The sequence below is a fragment of the Heterocephalus glaber genome, unplaced genomic scaffold (assembly GCF_053883595.1).
Source record: "Heterocephalus glaber isolate CG9 unplaced genomic scaffold, H.glaber_assembly_v1.0 deba00000621, whole genome shotgun sequence".
Lineage (NCBI taxonomy): Eukaryota > Metazoa > Chordata > Mammalia > Rodentia > Bathyergidae > Heterocephalus > Heterocephalus glaber.
Genome location: NW_028258153.1, coordinates 21,470,382 through 21,489,665, shown reverse-complemented (window position 1 = coordinate 21,489,665; position 19,284 = coordinate 21,470,382). Strand labels below are relative to the sequence as shown.

The 19,284-nt window shown below is 35.7% G+C and overlaps 1 protein-coding gene across 3 annotated transcripts in view; it reads right to left on the bottom strand.

Moving 5' to 3' along the window:
* Raph1 (Ras association (RalGDS/AF-6) and pleckstrin homology domains 1) overlaps positions 1–19,284 on the bottom strand; it is a 127,135-nt gene that overhangs the window by 69,649 nt on the left and 38,202 nt on the right. For all 3 annotated transcript variants that reach the window (XM_021263579.2, XM_087205831.1, XM_021263580.2), the window contains exon 2: positions 2,784–2,903. In XM_021263579.2, coding sequence (XP_021119238.2) covers positions 2,784–2,903 — 120 coding nt within the window. The remainder of the gene's footprint in view (positions 1–2,783; positions 2,904–19,284) is intronic.

Genomic DNA, 19,284 nt, shown 5'->3' with positions numbered 1-19,284 from the left:
ACTTTTAAGGATGTTATATCACCAATACTCTTCAAGCTCTTTAAAGTAATTAAAAGGGATGGAGTGCTCCCAAACTTACCTATGGAAGCCAATATCACCCTGATCCCCAAACTGGATAAAGACCCAACTAAAAAAGAAAACTATAGGCCAATCTCCTTAATGAACACAGATGTAAAAATTTTCAATAAAATATTAGCAAAGAGAATGCAGCACCTTATCAAAAGATCATACATCATGAACAAGTAGGTTTCATCCTAGAGATGCAAGGATGGTTCAACATATGTAAGTCAATAAATGTAATATATCACATAAACAGGAGCAAGATCAAAAAACATTTGATTATATCAATATATACAGAACAGACTTTTGACAAAATCTAACACCACTTCATGACAAAATCACTGAAGTAAACAAGCACAGAAGGACCATACCTAAATATGATAAAAGCTACATATGACAAAGCAATAGCCAGCATCCACTAAATCAAAGTAAGACATGAATGTCCACTATCACCTCTTCTATTCAACACATACTCGAAACATTAGCCAGAGCAATTAGGCAAGAGAAAGAAATAAAAGGGGTACATATAAGAAAGGAAGAACGTAAATTATCATTATTTGTAGATGACGTGATATGCTACACAGAAGACTCAAAGAACACCCAAAAACTCTTAGAATTAGTAACGAACTTCAGGAATGTAGCAGGATATAAGATCAACACACAAAATCATTAGCACCGTGTACACAAATAATGAATGAGATGAGAAGGAATTATGAAAATACCATTCACAGTAGCTTCAAGAAAAATGAAATACCTAGGAATTAACCTAACCAATGAAGGGAAAGACCTCTACAGAGAAAACTACAGTACTCTGATAAAGGATATTGAAGAGACATCAGAAAATAATCAGAAAGATGTACTCTGCTCCCACATAGTCAAATCAATGTTGTCAAAAAGGTCATACTTCCAAAACTGTTCTACAGATTCAATGCAGTTCCAATAAAAATACCAATAGCATACTTTATAGATCTAGAAAAAAAAATCCTAAAATTCACATGGAACCAGAAGAGCCTAGACTAACAAAAGCAATTTTGGGCAACAAGAGCAAAGCAGGAGGCACAGCAATACCTGACTAAGCTACACTACAAAGCAATAACGATAAAAATGGCATGGTACTACAACAAAAACATATGTGGATCAATGGAATAGAACTGAGGACACAGAAACCTCCCCAGACACATTTAACTATTTGATCTTTGACAAAGGGGTCAAAAGCTTATGTTGGAGGAAAGACAGCCTATTCAATGAGTGGAGCTGAGAAAACTGGTTATCTCTTTGCAGCAGTTTGAAACAGGACCCTAATGTCTCATCATATACTGAATTAAAATAAAAATGGAGCAAAGATCTAAACATTAAAACAATAGGTAGCTTCTGTACTGCAATAGGTACAGATACAATAGGTAGATACAATAGGAAGATACAATAGGTAGATTCAATAGGTACAATAGGTATTGTAAGATACAATAGGTAGCTTTTGTAAAGCAAAAAAAATAAATCAGTAGAGTGAAGAGAAAGCCTGCAGCATGGGAAAAAATTTTTGCTAGCTACTTCTCAGACAGAGGACTAATATCTAGAAGATACAAAGAACTTAAAAAATACACACACACACACACACACACACCCCTAAAATTAAAGATCCAGTTAAGAAATGGGCAAGAGAAATGAACAGATATTCACAGAGGAAGAAACACAGATGGTCAACAAATATATGAAAAAATGCTCAACATTTCTGATTGTTAGAGAAATGCAAATTAAAACAACACCATGATTTTATCTTACTCCAGAAAGAATGGCAAGCATTAAGAAATTAAATGCTGATGAGGCTGTGGTGAAAACGGAACCCTGCTTCATTGTTGGTGGGAATGTAAACTAATACAACCATTTTGGGAATCAATATTTAGATTTCTCAAAGAACTAAAATTAGAAATTCCACATGACCTAGTGATCCCCCTATAAGGTACCTTACCCAAAGAACTTAAGACATCATACTACAGTGATATATGCATGCCAATGTTTATAGCAGCACAACAAGTAATAGCTAAATCCTGGAAACAGCCTTATATACAATGGAATACTACTCTGCTATAAAGAATGACAGATTGGAGACACTGGTAGGAAAATGGATACTCCTGGGAAGTACAATGTTGAGTGAAATAAACCAGATACACAAGCTTAATTACTGTATGGTACCTCTCATTTGAGTGACGCAAAGTATAAACAATAATAAAGGATGGATAGACGGTGACGAGACAATGGATCATTTGCAACAGGGAAGTGGTCCAAGGGAAAAAAGGAGGAGGGGAAGGGGAAATAAATAGAATAAAGATATGCCATGTAAAGAAACCTAACAACCTCAATTAATGTAAATATTATATGCCTTGATATGGGCTAAGATTAATATCAACAAGAATGAAATATAGGATAGGGGAATTGGAGGAGTGGGGAGGAAAGGTATTTAAAAAAAAAAAAGCTGTAGTATGTACATGTAACCACTCCCCAAGATGACTGACTGCAAGCTGCATGTATTACAAACATATACTAATAAAATTAAAAATAAAATTAAAAAAACAACTCAGTGATGACTTAAAATTCTCAATTAATTTTTCTTTTTTTTTGGTGCCAGTGATCGAACTCAGAACCTTGCCCTTGCGAGGCAGGTTGCAGCACCACTGAGCTAAATCCCTGGCCCCGACTCAATTAGTTTTTCAAGCACGACTACTAACCTGCGTGAGTTTGTCCAGTTCCCCAAGCCAGGCTCCAAACATTTTGTCCAGGTCCTGATCTTCTTTGTCACTGTCTTCTTCAGCACCATGATCAATTTCTTCATCTGATAGTTGCTCCATCTGAAATACAGACATTTGTGTTGAATGAGCAGTTATAAATTTAACTTGAAAAAGTATGTGATATATGCTCTAATACACAGTGGAACTTTCTGGAATCAAATCTTCAAAACTAGAAATTGTATTATAAAAAATGAGAAGACATTAATGGAAGACAATGTTGACAAATGAGTAGAAATGAGTAATGAAGTCTCAAATTCTTTAGGAAATTGGTAAAAAAAAAAAGCAAATTGTATCTAATTATGTATCTAGTTAGTATCTAGTTATCTAATTATGACCATAAGCATGAGTAACAACAAAACAATCACACAACACACTCCCTTCAATACACAGAATAACTTGTATAATTCTCTTCATTCCATAGGTACTGTAAGACACAAAACACCAGAGGGGTTAACTTCAGAAGATTTTAATGCAGTAAATTATCTTAGTCATTTTGTAAAAAAATCTGTTCAGTCCGGCGCCTGCCTCGCAAGTGCAAGGTACGGAGTTTGATCACTGGTACCAAAAAAAAAAAAAAAAACTCTGTTCACATACAAACCACTAAGAACCCTACAAAACCTGAGTCTAACGAACTTTTAAGAGAAAGGATAAAAGAAATTTTAAACTCTAACTTGGAGGGTTGAATTGGTTCCTTCTAGTGTACCCACACTTTCTACCTCATGTCTTCTTTCTCTTCCTTATTTCTCCATTTGTTCCTACAAAATCCATGGAGAAAACAAAATTGAAAATTTAAACTTATATACAAATCCTCTAAAAGTGGCAACTTTTCAAATAAATCCTTTGAAAGAAGAGATTATTTTCCTTCTTCTCATTAATAAAATGATGTGATATCTGACATGGAACTTGCCCATTACTTTGTAATGATCTCTGACTTCCCACTCTCCCAAACTGTGAGAAAATATATTTCTGTTGTTTATAGATTACCTAGTCTCAGGAATTTTGTTGCAGGAGCACAGACAAAGACAACATGTTCTATTTCCAAAGCAACAGAATATACAAAACAAAGTAAGATCAGTGACTGATTAATCTGACCAATACAAAATACTTAAATATTAAAGGCTCTGAAAATTCTTCAAATAAAGTTTGGCTTTGCTTATCAGCACAGTCCAAATTTATTTGATTGTAAATCTTTTTCCTTCAACTACAGGTAATACTTACTATTTTTTTTCCAGGATCAAAATTAAATACTCTTGACTCACATTTCTAAAATACAAAGTTCTTCCAGTGGATTTAGGTAATATTTGGAATATGACCTGTAAGTTAGTGTAAATAATTTCTCAAACATTATGTGGTACATGGGCATCCCATAAGAAAAGATTGTTAATGTGGAATAATAACGTGATGGTACATATCTGCTATGGTTTAAATGTGTCCATGTTGATGCCTTAATCTCTGACTTCCCACCCTCCGAAACTGTGAGAAAATATATTTCTGTTCTTTATGGATTATCTAGTCTCAGGAATTTTGTTTTAGGAGCACAGACAAAGACAACATGTTCTATTTCCAAAGCAACAGTCAACAAATTATCTCTGTGATCTTTATAAGACTTGTAAGGAATTATCTGATGTGTTATGAAGTTAAATTTCAAACCTTGTTTCACTAAAATTTTGCAGAAAGAATCCAATAATGCTATAAATTAAACTGAACTAACAATTCTAAAGTTGAAAATCAAATCCTATCCCACTTAATCAATGGAAGGAAATAATTTTCTTAGGCCTAATAATAAGGGTCATAGCTCTTCAATATCTCTACTAGTAACTGATAATCTCAATTATCTTTCATCACCCTAATCATATAAATCGGGGCATTTTACCTTGGCAAATGAGAATAGATCTATACCAATTCTCCAATTCATAATGTTGGCACTTAACAAGATTTGATTTTTTAATTCATTTGTGACAATACCATTTTTAAGATTTTTAATAACTACTGCACAATTTGCAGATCAATTTCAAGTAGAAATTTGTGCAAAAATTCACTGTACTCTACCTACGAAAAACAAAAAATTTTAATTAAAAGAAAACCCTCATTTGACCAGGTGACTTAATATTCAAATAATAAGTTTGAGAAGAGTTAAGAAGAGCAATGCCCAGTCTTCATAATGAGGGCGAATAAGCAATGGAATCTGGAATATATCATAGTCAATTTCTTTTTTCCTAATCTTCAAAACTGAACACACTCTAATAACCCAGCAACTAAAATATTCTAGTGAGAAATCTGCTTTGGAGCTGGTCCCAGCACCTGGAAGGAAGCCCCCCCCGCCCCGCCCCACCATCCCACACTCCTAGGCCAGAGAAGGTGAGCTGGTCCCAGCACCCAGAAGGAAGTTCCCCATGGGTGCCAGAAGCACTCTCCCCGGAAATGAGAAGACACGTAAACAAGCCTCAAAAACAGACTTCCAGATCACCTACAACAACCCCAAAGGGAAACGAGATGGAACAATCTGATACTCAACCACCTGGACTCTCTGAAGTGGCAACAAAAGAGGATCTGGGAAAAATGAAATCAGAAATAATTACTCAGATAACAGCAAAGATTGTGCTCATGGTACAAGACATGATTAATAAATCTACAGAGGACACACAAAAAAATAGAGGATCAGAGGAACATAATGGAATCCCAACATGGAAAACAAATGGAATCCATAAAACAGATACAAACAGATTTCCAGGAGATTAAAAACTCCATCGAAAGTCTGCGCAGTAGAATGAACCAATGTGAGGACAGAATTTCAGATATAGAAGATAAGATTGCAATTAGTGACCAGGAAAAGAAAAACTGCTTTAAAATTGTAAGGGAACACAAGAAATCAATCGAGCAGCTGCTAGATGATGCAAAGAAGAGTAACGTAAGACTGGAGTCAATGAAGAAAGAGGAGAGTGCACATGGCATAAAAAAACTGTTCACAGAAGTGATGGCAAAAAACTTCCAAAGGAGGGGAAAAGAACTTGACATACAGATAAAGGAGGCATATAGGACTCCAGCTACACTTAATCAAAAAAAATCTACACATAGACATATAATAGTTAGGATTCCAGAAACCCCACAGAAGAACAAAATTCTACAAGCAGTGAAAGAAAAGAAACAAATCACATACAAAGGAAAGCCCATCAGAATCACAGCAGACTTCTCAATGCAAACCCTCAGGGCAAGAAGAGCTTGGAGTGATGTATTTGAAGCCTTAAAGGAAAACAGCCTCCAACCCACATTGATGTACCCTGCAAAACTATCTTTCAAAATGGATGGAGAAATAAGATACTTTCATGATAAACAGCACCTCAGGAACTTCATGAATACCAAACCGGCACCCCACAAAATTTTAGACAATATCCTAGGAAAAGACAATGAGGATCAAAAACCCAGGAAACCCAGCAGAATGAATCCATTGGGAGTGACAAATTAAATGCAAAGGGGGAGAATCCAACAAAAAGAAAAAGTCATGACAAGGCTTTTAAAACTTTTAACTTCGTCTCCCTAATGAGTGTATAATTCAATCTTGTTATTGTATTGATTAGTATTTTTCTGATTCTAGAGTTGCACACCTTTCCTTGTGCTATACTGGCTATTTATCATCTTCTTATGTCTACTTTTTAATTGGGCTATTAATGAGCTGTAAGAGTTTATATATTCTGGTCATAAGTTATATGCATTGTAAATATGGTCTGTTTAAGGACTTTTCATTTTAATGATGTCATTTAAAGTTCTAAATTTTGATGGAATCTCATTTATCATTTTTTTTCTTTTATACATCATGTTTTCTGTATCCTAGGAAGTTCTTGCCTACTCTGAATTCATAAGTATTTTCCCTTATAATTTCTTCTTAAAGTTTTATACTTTTAGGCTTTCATATTTAGGTTCATAGATCCCTTCAAGTTATTTTCATGTATGAAAAAAAAGGGTTGAGTATAATTTTTTATATATGGATATCAGGTGTTGTAGTGCCATTTGCTGAAAACACTGTCTCTTCCTCGGCTCTTGAATTGAGTTTATATTCTATCAAATGCTAATGTTAAATAATCTTTCAAAACTCAGTGGACCATATATGTATGGTTCTATTTCTAGATTCTCTGTTTTATTCCAATGATCTATATGTCTTTCCTTACACCAACACTGCCTTGATTACTGTAGCTTTAGAAGAAGTCTTAAAATTAGGTACTAAATGTCTTCCAACACTGTTTTCTTTTTTTTAACTTTTCTAGGTCCTTTGTACTTCTACATAACTTTTAAATTTCAATATCCAATTCTTCATTTATAGCAAGTACACCTAGACCTGAATATTTTTATATACCTTGTGTTTTCTAATCCTGCTAAATTCAAATACAAGTTCTAGGGGCTCCTAGAGATTTCTTAGTATTTTCTCTGTAGATGATCATTTCATCTACATATAAAGATTTTGCTTCTACCTTGCCAATCCTATCCTAATTGTGTCATTTTATTGCCAGACTATTTTGCTGGGGACCAGGTTTCAAAGTTTAATGGACAGATGAAGTGTAAGCCTATCTGCCCTTGTTCTTCACCTTAAGGAGAAAGCATTTTATCTTCTCTATTCATATAAGGCGTTCTTGCTGGAAGTATAGAGTACATGTCTTTAATCTGTTGAAAAGGTTCTCTTCTACTTCTAGTCTCCTGATAGCTTTTACCATGATCAGCTGTAGAATTTAGTCCAATACTTTTTCTCCAACTAGTGACAGGATCATATGGCTTTTTTTCCTTTCCTCTGTTAAAATGATGACTTTCGGGGGTGGATCTTCCAATGCTGAACCAACACTGCCATCCCTATAACAAAACCACTTTCTACACCCTGCCAGATCTGACTTCCAATAGTTTGTTTTATTAAACAAATTTCTATCTATGTTCATACTTTTTTCTTCTATTATCTTTATCCAGTTTTAGGATTAGCACAATGTTGATTTCCTAAAATGAGGGGAGAAGTGTTCCTTCTTTTTTCTGCTTTAATTGTTTGATATAATTTATCAGTTAAAATGTATATGAGCCTGCTGTTGTCATATGGGTAGTTTTTCAAGCTAGGAATATACTTTCTCTAATAGGTGCTATTCAAATTTTATATTTCCTCCTGAGTTAGTTTCATTAATTTGTCTGCCAAGGTACTTCTTAGAAGCTGTCAAATTTATTTCAAAAAAGATTTTTGTAATATGCTTTCTATATCCTTTTAAATTCTGTAAAACCTGTGGTAATGTCTCCTAGATCTTGATATTGTAATTTTAAAAATGTATAATTGATATTGTGTAATAGGAAGAAAAGGTCTAAAGGGGCAGGAGAAGTGGGAGGGGTAGGGGAAAGGAAAGAAGGGAAAAGAAAAAATATGAGAAAAGAACAAAAATGGAAACAAAGTCTTTGTAAATAGGGAAGGGTGGAGGGGGTGAAAGGAGGGCAGGGGAAGGGGGAAAAAATGGGAACCAAGATACTCATGTAATGGTACAAGATCCCAATCATGAAGTAACTGTATTTTATACCCACAATGTACCAATAAACTTAATGGGAAAAAAAAATCTGCTTTGAAATAGTCATTCTTATATTTCTAATTACATTTTATAATCTCAAAATACATTTAAATAACAACTGGGCCTGTAATACTTACTACTGCACCCAACTAATGATGTGCTCACTTTTGACAGAAACAGTAGCTTTAGTATCTTTAATGAGTATTCTAGGCAATAATACATAAAAAGCAATGTTATTTTTTGGAAGTTGTATTTCAATCCACAGTAAAAATCTGCTCACATAATACAATATCCATCCAGGTGACTCATCATCAGGAAAATTTGTGATGTGTGAATATCGTAACACACAGCATGATGAATTTATAATGACAGTGGATGGGGAGAAAACATTGACCACAGGCCTCTATAAACCAGACACTGTGACAGGAATATCATCATTCCCACTTCACATATGAGGAAACCAGATGAGAGAGGGTACTAGATGTTCCTGGAGAAGGAAGGAAAGGACAACACTTCAGGTTCCCCACTGAAACAAAACCTATGATTTTAGTCATCTTGCAGATGAGGGCTCCACATAAGATTTCATTTAAACCAAGAGTTCTTGTGTTTTTTTCTAAATATAAAAAAGTTTAAAGTCTGTACTTCTCTTCTGATCACACAATATAACTGCCCATAAGGAAAATGTTATATTAGGGGGAAAAAACAGGAAAATAATTTTTTTTTTTGATACTGTGGATTGAACTCAGGACCTTGCATTTGCCAGGCAGGCACCAGAACCACTCAGCTAAATCCCCGGCCCGAAAATAATTTTATAAGGCAAATACAAAATAGTTCAAAATGAATGTGAATATTTTAAATTATCATACAGCCAAAGAGAACTACAGATTACACATCCAGGACTTGTGTGTTCTGTGAGTTTTCCTACTATTCAAATGAGTTTTAAAAAATCTCTTTAAATATTTTCATTAATAATTTTGTTTTATCTAGACTATTACATATTCAAGTAGAAGCAATTATGGCTAGATGAATGAAAAGTCCTACAGTAAATGAAAATTTTGAAGTAACTACTGTTACTATTTGTGTCACTTGCCAATTCTGTCCTTTTAAGAATACATTAATTACTTTCTAAACAATAAACTCATTCAGAAACTTTTCCAATAAAAAAAATTCAGGTCCAGGGTGGGGATGTAGCTCAGCGGCACAGCACTTGCCTGGCAAGTGCAAGGCCCTGAGTTCAATTTCTGCTACAAAAAAAAAAAAAAAAATTCAGGTCCTATAAAGCTTGGCTAGCATGTGTGGTGGGGCTCTAGGTTCAATTCTCAGCACTATGAAAAAAAAAATTAGGCCCTACAACATTTCTTTAAATTTTTACCATTCTCCAGCCAGGTGTGGTGGTGTATGACTATATTTCCAGCATTTGGGAGGCTGAGGCAGGAGGATCCCTGTGAGTTCCAGGCTAGCCTGGACTACATAGTGAGCTCAAGGCCAGCCTGAACTACATAGCAAGACCCTGTCTCAAAAACAAAACAAAACAAAACTTTACCATTCTCCATACTCTAGAAGCTGATGCTGATGATCCTTACTCTCCATTCCTCAATATGTTATCATTTTTATTTATTATCTCCACCAAATGAGGAGTTCCTAGTTTTTGGTTTTAATTATTTTTAAAAATAGGCTCTGTACTGTCTAAAGCCAGCAAATCTTGTTAGGAAATTCACTCTTGCTTCTTAATTCTTTGACATTTTCACCCTACTCATCCTAAAAATTGTTATATTGTATCACCTAATTGGTGATAATTACAATTCTTTATCTAAATTTTCCCAACATAATATCCCTACTGGAAATAGTGACACCAGAAAATAAACCAATAGTCAACTGCCCCTCCATAAGGAGGTATAAAAATTAAGAAAAGAGAACTTATAAATCTTCTCTTCAAAGGTTCAGTTTCTATATGATGCTTTTCTTTAATGATATCCAAATAGACTCAAGGAAAATAATTCATACTCTAACAAATCCTATTAAATTGTTCTATGGTTATTAGACTTGGTACTTTGGGAGGGGATACATTAACATTTCACTTAAATTCTGTTCTCTTACATATGAGGGTAACCATGTGTTGAATGAGTACCTTATTACAAATAAGGTTTCTTTCTTTTTTTTTTTCTTGCGGTTCAGGGGCTCAAACTCAGGACCTTGAACTTGGGAGACAAGCATGCCGCCACTGAGCTAAATCCCTGGCCCAGAAATGAGGTTTCTTTTTCAACATTCAGACTTACCAAAGACAGAATAAGATCCAAAGTCAGAGGAAAATGGACAAAGCACAGAGATCCTAGCCTTCCAGTACCTCTGTCTGCCTGTCCCAGCCTTGCTTCTCCAGCATTCCAGCCATACTGTCCATCTGTTCCTTAGAAAATACAGATTTATTCTAACCCTCAGGTTTTGCAATGTCAAATCTTCTGTCTGGCATACTCTCCTCCAAATAATGCATGGCTCACTCTCTTCCTTCATTCAGGTCTCTGCCTAAATGAGCAACCTACCAAAATAGCACCCTACCCTTGTTACTTTCTGTCTCTTGTATAGTTTTATTTTTCTTCACAGCACTTATCACTATCTGCCACATTTATCATCACTCTTTCTCCACTAGAAAGAAAGCTCCATAAGAGCAAGGGCTGCGGTTTCCTTCTGTATCTATAATGCCTGAAATCATGCCTGGCTCTTAGCCATGCCATTAAATGTCTGCTGAATGAGTATTCAACTCTTCTGTATGTGTATTCTTATACAGATGCATAGTTTTTAAACATCCATAAAGAGCCAGTTTAGACCCAAAGCTAACAACAACAACAAAAAATCCACATAATAAAAGGCCAAAAATGAACAATAGTTTATTCTTTAGGACCAGGTGCCTCATAAGGAACTCTTCATTTAACCTCACATTCTTTACTGACTTATAAATGTGTTACTCATTTATAAACAAATAAAATTAGGCTAAAAGAACTTAAGACAACTTTTTTCAAGACTCACATGTAGTAAATGGCAGTATGAGAATTTAAACCCAATATGTATGACTTATTCAACTATATCACTGGTTTTAAACTGTCTTTGAAAGAGGTACTTTTTATTGGCCGCCATGTACACAGATGGATATGAGAAAGATACTCTAAAAAAAAAAACCACCTCATTTTTATTCATTCACATAACAAATATTTATTGAGCAGCTACAACATGCCAGCCACTATTCTAGGGACTAAGAATAGAACAGTGACACAAGTCAGATTAAACTCTTTTCCTAATGGATTCTTATTCTACTCGCATGAAGAATAAAAGGAAGCCAGCTACTGAAGATTAGGAGCAGAATGGGCAGAGGAAATGGAAATGCGAAGACTGAGGTAGAATAAATCAGATGTATTAGTAAACTATTAGAACTTAGAATAAAAAAATCCTAAGGCTAAGACCTAACTTTATTCTAGGCAGGGTCTTGGTATAAAGACATTAATGCTTTTTAAAAAGGGGGATTTAGCTCAGTGGTTCCAGTGCCTGCCTTGCAAGTGCAAGGTCCCAAGTTCGATCCCCAGTACAAAATATAAATAAATAAATAAAATAAAAACAGGACTCCAACTGCTCTGTGGTGAACAGACGTTAAGGGGGTACCTAGAACAAAGACCAGTGATCATGGTATAGGTAAGAAATTTTTAAAAAGTCCCCAACTACTAAATGGAGATGAACAATGGAGGTAAAGGTGACGATGACAGCTAATACTTATTTAGTAAATACGCACCAAGCATCATTCCAAGTGTTGTACAGTGGTACTTCAGACGCTTTTGTTTGTAAACAATTAGGTTCACAAACAGAGGATTTGGCAGAATTTTGCTTTGTTTGCAAACTCTGCACTCAGTGACAAACATGATCACGGCCATCTTTCCCACACAAACAAACATGGCCATCTATTCCAAAATCGTAGAACAAATTCAGTTCGTGAACTGAGGCACTACTGTATTTATTCATTTAATATATTTGGTATTTATTAATTCACCTAGTCCTTACAATAATCTCTATAAAGTACATTTAATCTTATTTACTGATGAAGCAAATAGAAAAAGCTACATAGTGTGTTTAAGACTGTGGCTGCACACCTAGAATTCAAATGTAGACCGTTAGGCCCAGGCTCTTAACCTGTTCTATAATATTGTCTCTGATACATGAAATGAAGTAATATGGCCAAACTCAAGATACCTTTCCTAGGTAAAGCCAAAAGAACCGATGAAAGACTGGGTAGTGGGAGGAATAGTGAAGTAAAGAGAAATCAAGGATAATTTCTAGATTTCCAGTTTCAACAACTGAATGGGTAGTGATACCATTTCCTTAAGACTAGTGATGGGCAGGTTGGGAGGGGTAGCTAATTTTGAAACAAACATCCAACTGAAAAAACAATGAGGAAGGGTAAAGAGTCAGTTAATGAGAAGGCTTATTTTCACCTGAAGATTATTTCAAAACCATATTTATTATAGAAAAATCATATACTGCTAGTAATGATCAACTAATTTTTTTTTTTTTTTTTTTTTTTTTGGAGACAGGGTCTCACTATGTAGCCCAGGGTGACCCTGAACTCATGGTGATCCTCCTGCCTCTGCCTCCCAAGTGCTGGGATTACATGTGTGCACCACCACACCTGGTATGATTCACTAATATTTTAAACTAGATCTATTTTATTCATGAAGTAAAAATAGAAATAATGGTGGTCTATCATTGTTGGTATGTTGGTTGTTATCATTTTGCCAATGCAAAATAACTGTGCTCAATTACTAGAGGTTAAAACTTAGTAGCAGATATAGCAGACACCACTACACATAATGCAACTATCCATTTAGTATACCACCTTGATATGAAGCATTGTTACCATGAAACTTTTCATGAAGTTAATTATTCAAGTCTATTTCCCTATTAACTTTCCTTTCAGGAGATATTCTGATTTACTATTCAATTTCTGCACTGTGAGAAGGAACTGGTGATTCCTCATCAAGAAAACTGGGCAGGGCTGGGGATTTAGCTCAGTGGTGCTGCAGCCTGCCTCGCAAGCGCAAGCAAGGTCCCGAGTTTGATTCCCAGTAGCAAATGAACAAACAAACAAACAAAAAATACTGGGCAAAGATTAGGACTTGAGAATCTGGCTAAATGTATTTCAGGTAAACAAATTATAAAGAGCAAAGAGGAAAGTATGTGTTTGTGAGATTGACTTAAAATACCAGGGAAGCATAAGATTTGAAAGTGAAGGAGTAAGGCAGAACTGGGTCATGAAGGGTCCTGCAAATTTCTATGTGACTATGTTCCTTTCTGCTGTTCCATTCTGTTCTCTGAAGGGACTTGGGTTCAACATGGAAGAGAAGGGAGGAAGGGCACATGAGATTTTAGTGAGAGGACAGGGTGACTGTATGTAAAAATGCTTAAAGAAGGGAAAAACCATAGAAAGCTACTGTAAGTATTAGGTAAAGATAATTAAACATTGAAAGTTTGAAATTGAAGTCCTAGAAGAAAATATAACCTATAAAAGTTACATAGTTGGGGTGGGGATGTAGCTCAGTGGTGCTGTGCCTGCTTGGCAAGTGCAAGGTCCTGAGTTCAATCCCCAGTGCTGGGGAAAAAAAAATTACAAAAGTCACATACTTACAACTGGCAAAAAAAAAAAAAAAAAAAAAGGCACACATAGGGTGCCTTAATTACAGAGCTGTTTTTGTCTCTTTGATAATTAAAAAATAATTGCTTTTAGGGCCAGGGATTTAGCTCAGCGGTGCCATCGCTTGTCTCACAAGCACAAGGTCTTTGAGTTCAATCCCTGGTACCAAAAAAAAAATCCCCCAAAATAACTGCTTTTGGCAAAAATATATACTCTATACTTAAAACCATGTAAAACTCACAGAATACAGGAGAGCAAAGATGCCCCTTTGGGCTTATGTTCAGTGTGCAAAATGTTCCCAAAAGGTACAAACAGTTTCAATCATTTAACACTTATGGGATGTTTTCCATGTGCCAGACACTAGAGGAACAGAGATGAACACAATGGCCACTGTTGTTGAATATACTCTAGTAGGGGACAGACAAGGAAATCAACAGTGATGAAACACTGTTAAAAGCTAGAATATATGTTAAGTGAACATATTGTAACTCAATTTGAGAAGGAGAGAAAAGCTTCAGTGGAAGTGGGAGGAATGAATGTGCAAGTGAGAGAAGGGTGAGGGTGTTTTAGACAGGAGAATTACGTACTAGGACACAGGTATGAGTAAGACATGTGGAGAACTCTAAGTGGTTTAGTGTTTCTGAAGCGTAGAGTGTATGTGTAGGCTCATAGAAATCAATACGAAAGGAAGAAGGGGTAAAATTGTAAGCCACACCAAAGAGTTTGGACTTTATTCTGGAGAGCAATGTTTTTTTATTTGTGGTATACTGATAACCTGCATTAAAAACTACTTGGAATGCTTCTTTAGTCAGTAGTCAGTTTTAAAATGACCTGCCCAACATCTACTGAATACTAATCTCAAATGGGTAGGACATTTTTAACAAATATTGCTTATGTCTGCCAAAGTTTGACAAATAAGGTATAAACAATTGTGTTATGTTACAATTACTGGGAAGACTTGTAAAACAATAAGCAATGCAGTTTTCTGTAACCACAATTAGATTAAAGGCAGAACAAACTAGAATAACTAATACTCCCCCAAACCATAAAGAAATTAGGCAGGATCAGTATCCTAAAATTAACACACCCCAGTTACTCCTCCCTTATTACCAAGAGTCCTATGCTTTTTCTTATTCATTCACAAATTTTAGTTCTTTATTTCCAGTTATATTTCAGCAGCTTTCTCACAAAAAGTTTTAAAAATACCCTTATAATTCTCTAATCTGATAAATAATTCTAAAGAAAAGCATGTAGAAAGGGACTGTGTGTGAAATGCTGCAAAATAAAAGCAAGTGGAAGGAAACCTAATCAGATAAAAGAAACAGTAAGAAAAAGAAAAAAACAAAACAACAAACCAAAACCCTGAGTTATATTTAGCAAGGCATAAAAAGAGGAAGAGGACCCATCAAAAGGAGGAAGTTCGAGAACAAAAAGGAGAGAAGACACAACACAACATAAAATGGACTGAGAATTGTAGGTCATTACTCATAAGACAGTGCCTGCTATGTTTTATTCATTATTCTCTCGATCTAAAACTATATTATTTTGACACAAAATCTTTAATTCTGCTGTGAACTAAGTGCTGTCATTTGTAACCTGCCCAAATGGAAACTGGGAATTTAACTACCTTGGAAGTTTCAAAATTTGATTTTTTCCCAATTTAAAATTATACATCCCTTATTAAGTTTCTTTGTATATCTGTGTTCTATGCATTCACTAGATTATTTTTCTGAGGATCCTATTCCTTGATGTGTCCATTCTTAAATATTAGATCATTTCTTCTGTTCTTAATTTATAAAGCTAATGAGTTAAAAGAAATCAAAAGTTGCTGTTGCACTTCCATCACTGAAGTTTCCTCTGTAGGTTAGTGGCCTTCAACAAAAGGTCCCCAAGTTCTATTTGGGTTCTGTATTAGCATTCCTATTGCCGGGACAAAATACCTGAAGCTCGAAACCTAAGGAGGAAAGTTTAAAAAATTTAATTTGGCTCATGGCTTCAAAGGGTTCTGTCCATGAGTGGCTTGGTTCCAAAGCAGAAAAATCATGGTGGAAGGGTGTGGAGCAAAGCTGCTCACTTCATGGTGGTAAGGAACCAGAACATGGAGGAAGAATGCTAGAGAGGAAAGGACCAAAGACCAGACATAGTCCCCAAAGTCATACCTTCATGACCCACCCAGACTCACACAGAAGTGTGCTTTACTAATCCCCTCAATTTATTAGTAACTCTCAAGCCAATGAGTTGACAATCAAGATTAACTGTCACAGTGTCCAATACTTCATAGTCTCTGGGAACAAGTTTCTTTCTATAGGTTTACCTATGAAGCAAATTGAAAGAAAGCTATGGTCTCCTAAATGTTGAAAGGGACTAAGGAAGCAATGTGTTACACTACTCAGGGCTTCACAGGAGCAAGACAGGGTTAAATGCCCACCAGCAAACTTGCGTGGATTGCCTCATCCTCCAGGAATGAGCTAACACCGGAAACAGGTCTGGAAAGTTTCCACATGGAATTCAATCTCCTAAAATAAACAGGCATACTATTTTGGGGTCAGATACAGTAAAATTATTCTTATCCCAAAAAGTACTTCATTAAGAGAGATGATTTACTGCCTTATGTCTTCTTTTATTTACATGTCTGTTTCTGACAACCTAGAATGTAACTAATACAGCCTCTTCATTATCATGTACATTACCTGTAATTACACATCACAAAAGGAAGCATAAAAACAAACCAATGATGGGCCGGGGATTTAGCTCAGTGGTTTTGCTGCCTGCCTCGCAAGCGGAAGGACAACAGTTCGATCCCCGTTATCAAAAAAAAAAAAGAAAGTAAAAACAAACTAATGACTATTTTTAACAATAAAGTTTATAATGACTAAGAGCTATAAGTCAACTGAGAGGCAATTTAATGTTTTACTTGTGAAGCACTTAAATGCACTCCTTAGAAAATGATAAACCATATTTCAATGAGAATAAGCATTCCTTATTTACACTGAATTTTCCTAATTTCTTAAACCCCAAATAGGAACTCCTTCTCTAAAATAGGAAAAGAATCTTACTCCTGGATTTTCCATCATGCCAGGCTAGAGGCAGCAGCTCTCATCAGTTGCTTGGAAGATACTCACCAGGATTTACAGGTATGGAGGTGGGAGCGATAGGGGGGGTTGTGAATAAAAATCTCCAGGTCTGACAAACACATCATCTTGCGAAAAGATCAAACTTCAGAGGAAGAAGCTGAATACAGCAGCAGTGGGGGAAGGGCTGCTGTATTCAGCTCTCAGCCAAGCAAGCGCTGCCCAGTGTCTAACTATCCTAGGTCTCTTCCCAAGAAGAGGCAGGGCCCAGCAAGCATAGTATTTGCAGGACAGGGTCTCTACAGATTAGGGCACTAAGGAAGGTACTCAAAGCAATCTTAAGCAAAAACAGCAAAACAAAAGCTAGGCATGGTGGTGGACATCTATAGTCCCAGCACTCAAGAAGAGAGGAAGATTCCTGTTGAGTTCAAAGCCAGCCTGGGCTACACAGTGAAATCTCATCTCAAAGGAGAAAAAAAGAAAAAGAAAGAAAGAAAAAAAAAAAGCAAGAGGCATCACAATCCCAGATTTCAGGTTATACTACAAAGCTACAGTAATTTTACAAAAAAAAAGCTTGATATTGGCATAAAAAGAGACATGTCAATCAACAGAATAGACTTGAAGATGCAGAAATAACCCCATGTACCCTTAGCCATCTGATTTTTGACAATGAGGCGAAAAACATATGCTAGAGAAAAGAAATTCCCTTTAACAAATGGTGCTGGGAAAACTGGTTGTCCACATGAAGTCTAGACCCGTATCTCTCACCCTGTACTAAAATCAATCAAAATGAATCAAAGACCTAGACATAAAAACAGAAATACTGAATCTGCTGAAAGATAAAATAGGTAAACTCTTTAAGTGATGGGCATAGGCCAGGACTTTCTGAACAATGCCCCAATTACACAAAAAAAATAATAACAAGTATTAACAAATGGGACCACGTCAAATTAAAAAGCTTCCATACAGCAAAAGAAACAAGAATGAAGAGACAGCTTACACAACAGAATGGGGAAAAAAACTTTCCAGCTACTCTTCCAACAGAGGATTAAAATCTAGAATATATAAAGAACTGAAAAAATTAGACCTCCCAAAATAAAAGACCCAATCAAAAAACAGGTATTTGAAATCAATAGTTCTCAAAAGAAAACATACAAATGGCCAATAAGTGCATGAAAAAAATGTTGACCATCTTTGACCGTTAGAGAGATGTACATCAAAACAACACTGAGATTCCATTTTATCCCAGTGAGAATGGGTATCACCAAGGACTAGAAAAACTACAAATGGTGGCAAGGTGGTGTAGAACAAACCCCTCTACATTGTTGGTAGGAATGAAAACTAGTACAAACAGTATGGAAATCAGTATGGAGACTCTTCAAAAAATTAAAAGTAAAAAGTTCTAATGATCAATCCTTTAACTACCTATTGCACAATATACTATACCACTATCTGAAGCCACAGAGCAGCTAGAAAACAATGAAAAGTGAAGAAACAAAAAAGAATAAGAGCACAATCTATTGTTTATATTCCAGGTTTTTACTTTCATTTCAAGAGTAGTGAAAGAATAAATTTCAGTATCTTGAGTCACCCAGTGTGTAGTAACTTGTGATGACAGGCCTAGAAAACAGTATACATACACACACATACACACACACACACACAAAATAAAAATAGGGCCTTTATTACTGCTTCCACAGATGTTCACCCTCCCATGACTCCACATTTCAGACCTTTTCTATTGCATAGGTAGTTATCTTTGTAGACATCTGATACTGTAAATACACTCTCCAGCCTTTCCAGTTACAGAGTCTTACTTTCTTGGGTAGGAGAAACTATTTTTTTTTTTTTTGGTATCGGGGATCGAACTCCGGTCCTTGGGCTTGCACAGCAGGCAGCGAAACCATTGAGCTAAATCCCCGGCCCTAGGAGAAACCATCTTGAAGCTCTCAAAAACCATTAGGGAGGCAGGCAGTGTTGTTTTTTTAAAAAACTTTTTCCCTATTCCCCCACCAGAGAGCCAAATTTACTGGCAAAAATCCAATCCTACAGGCAATTCATATTTTGAAAGGAAAGTAGGTGGCAGAGAACTGCAGCCATTTGTATTTGATTTTGAGTTATCAGAATGAACTGAAGATTTCAAAAAGAAAGAGGCAAAGGGAGGGAGAAATAGACATATG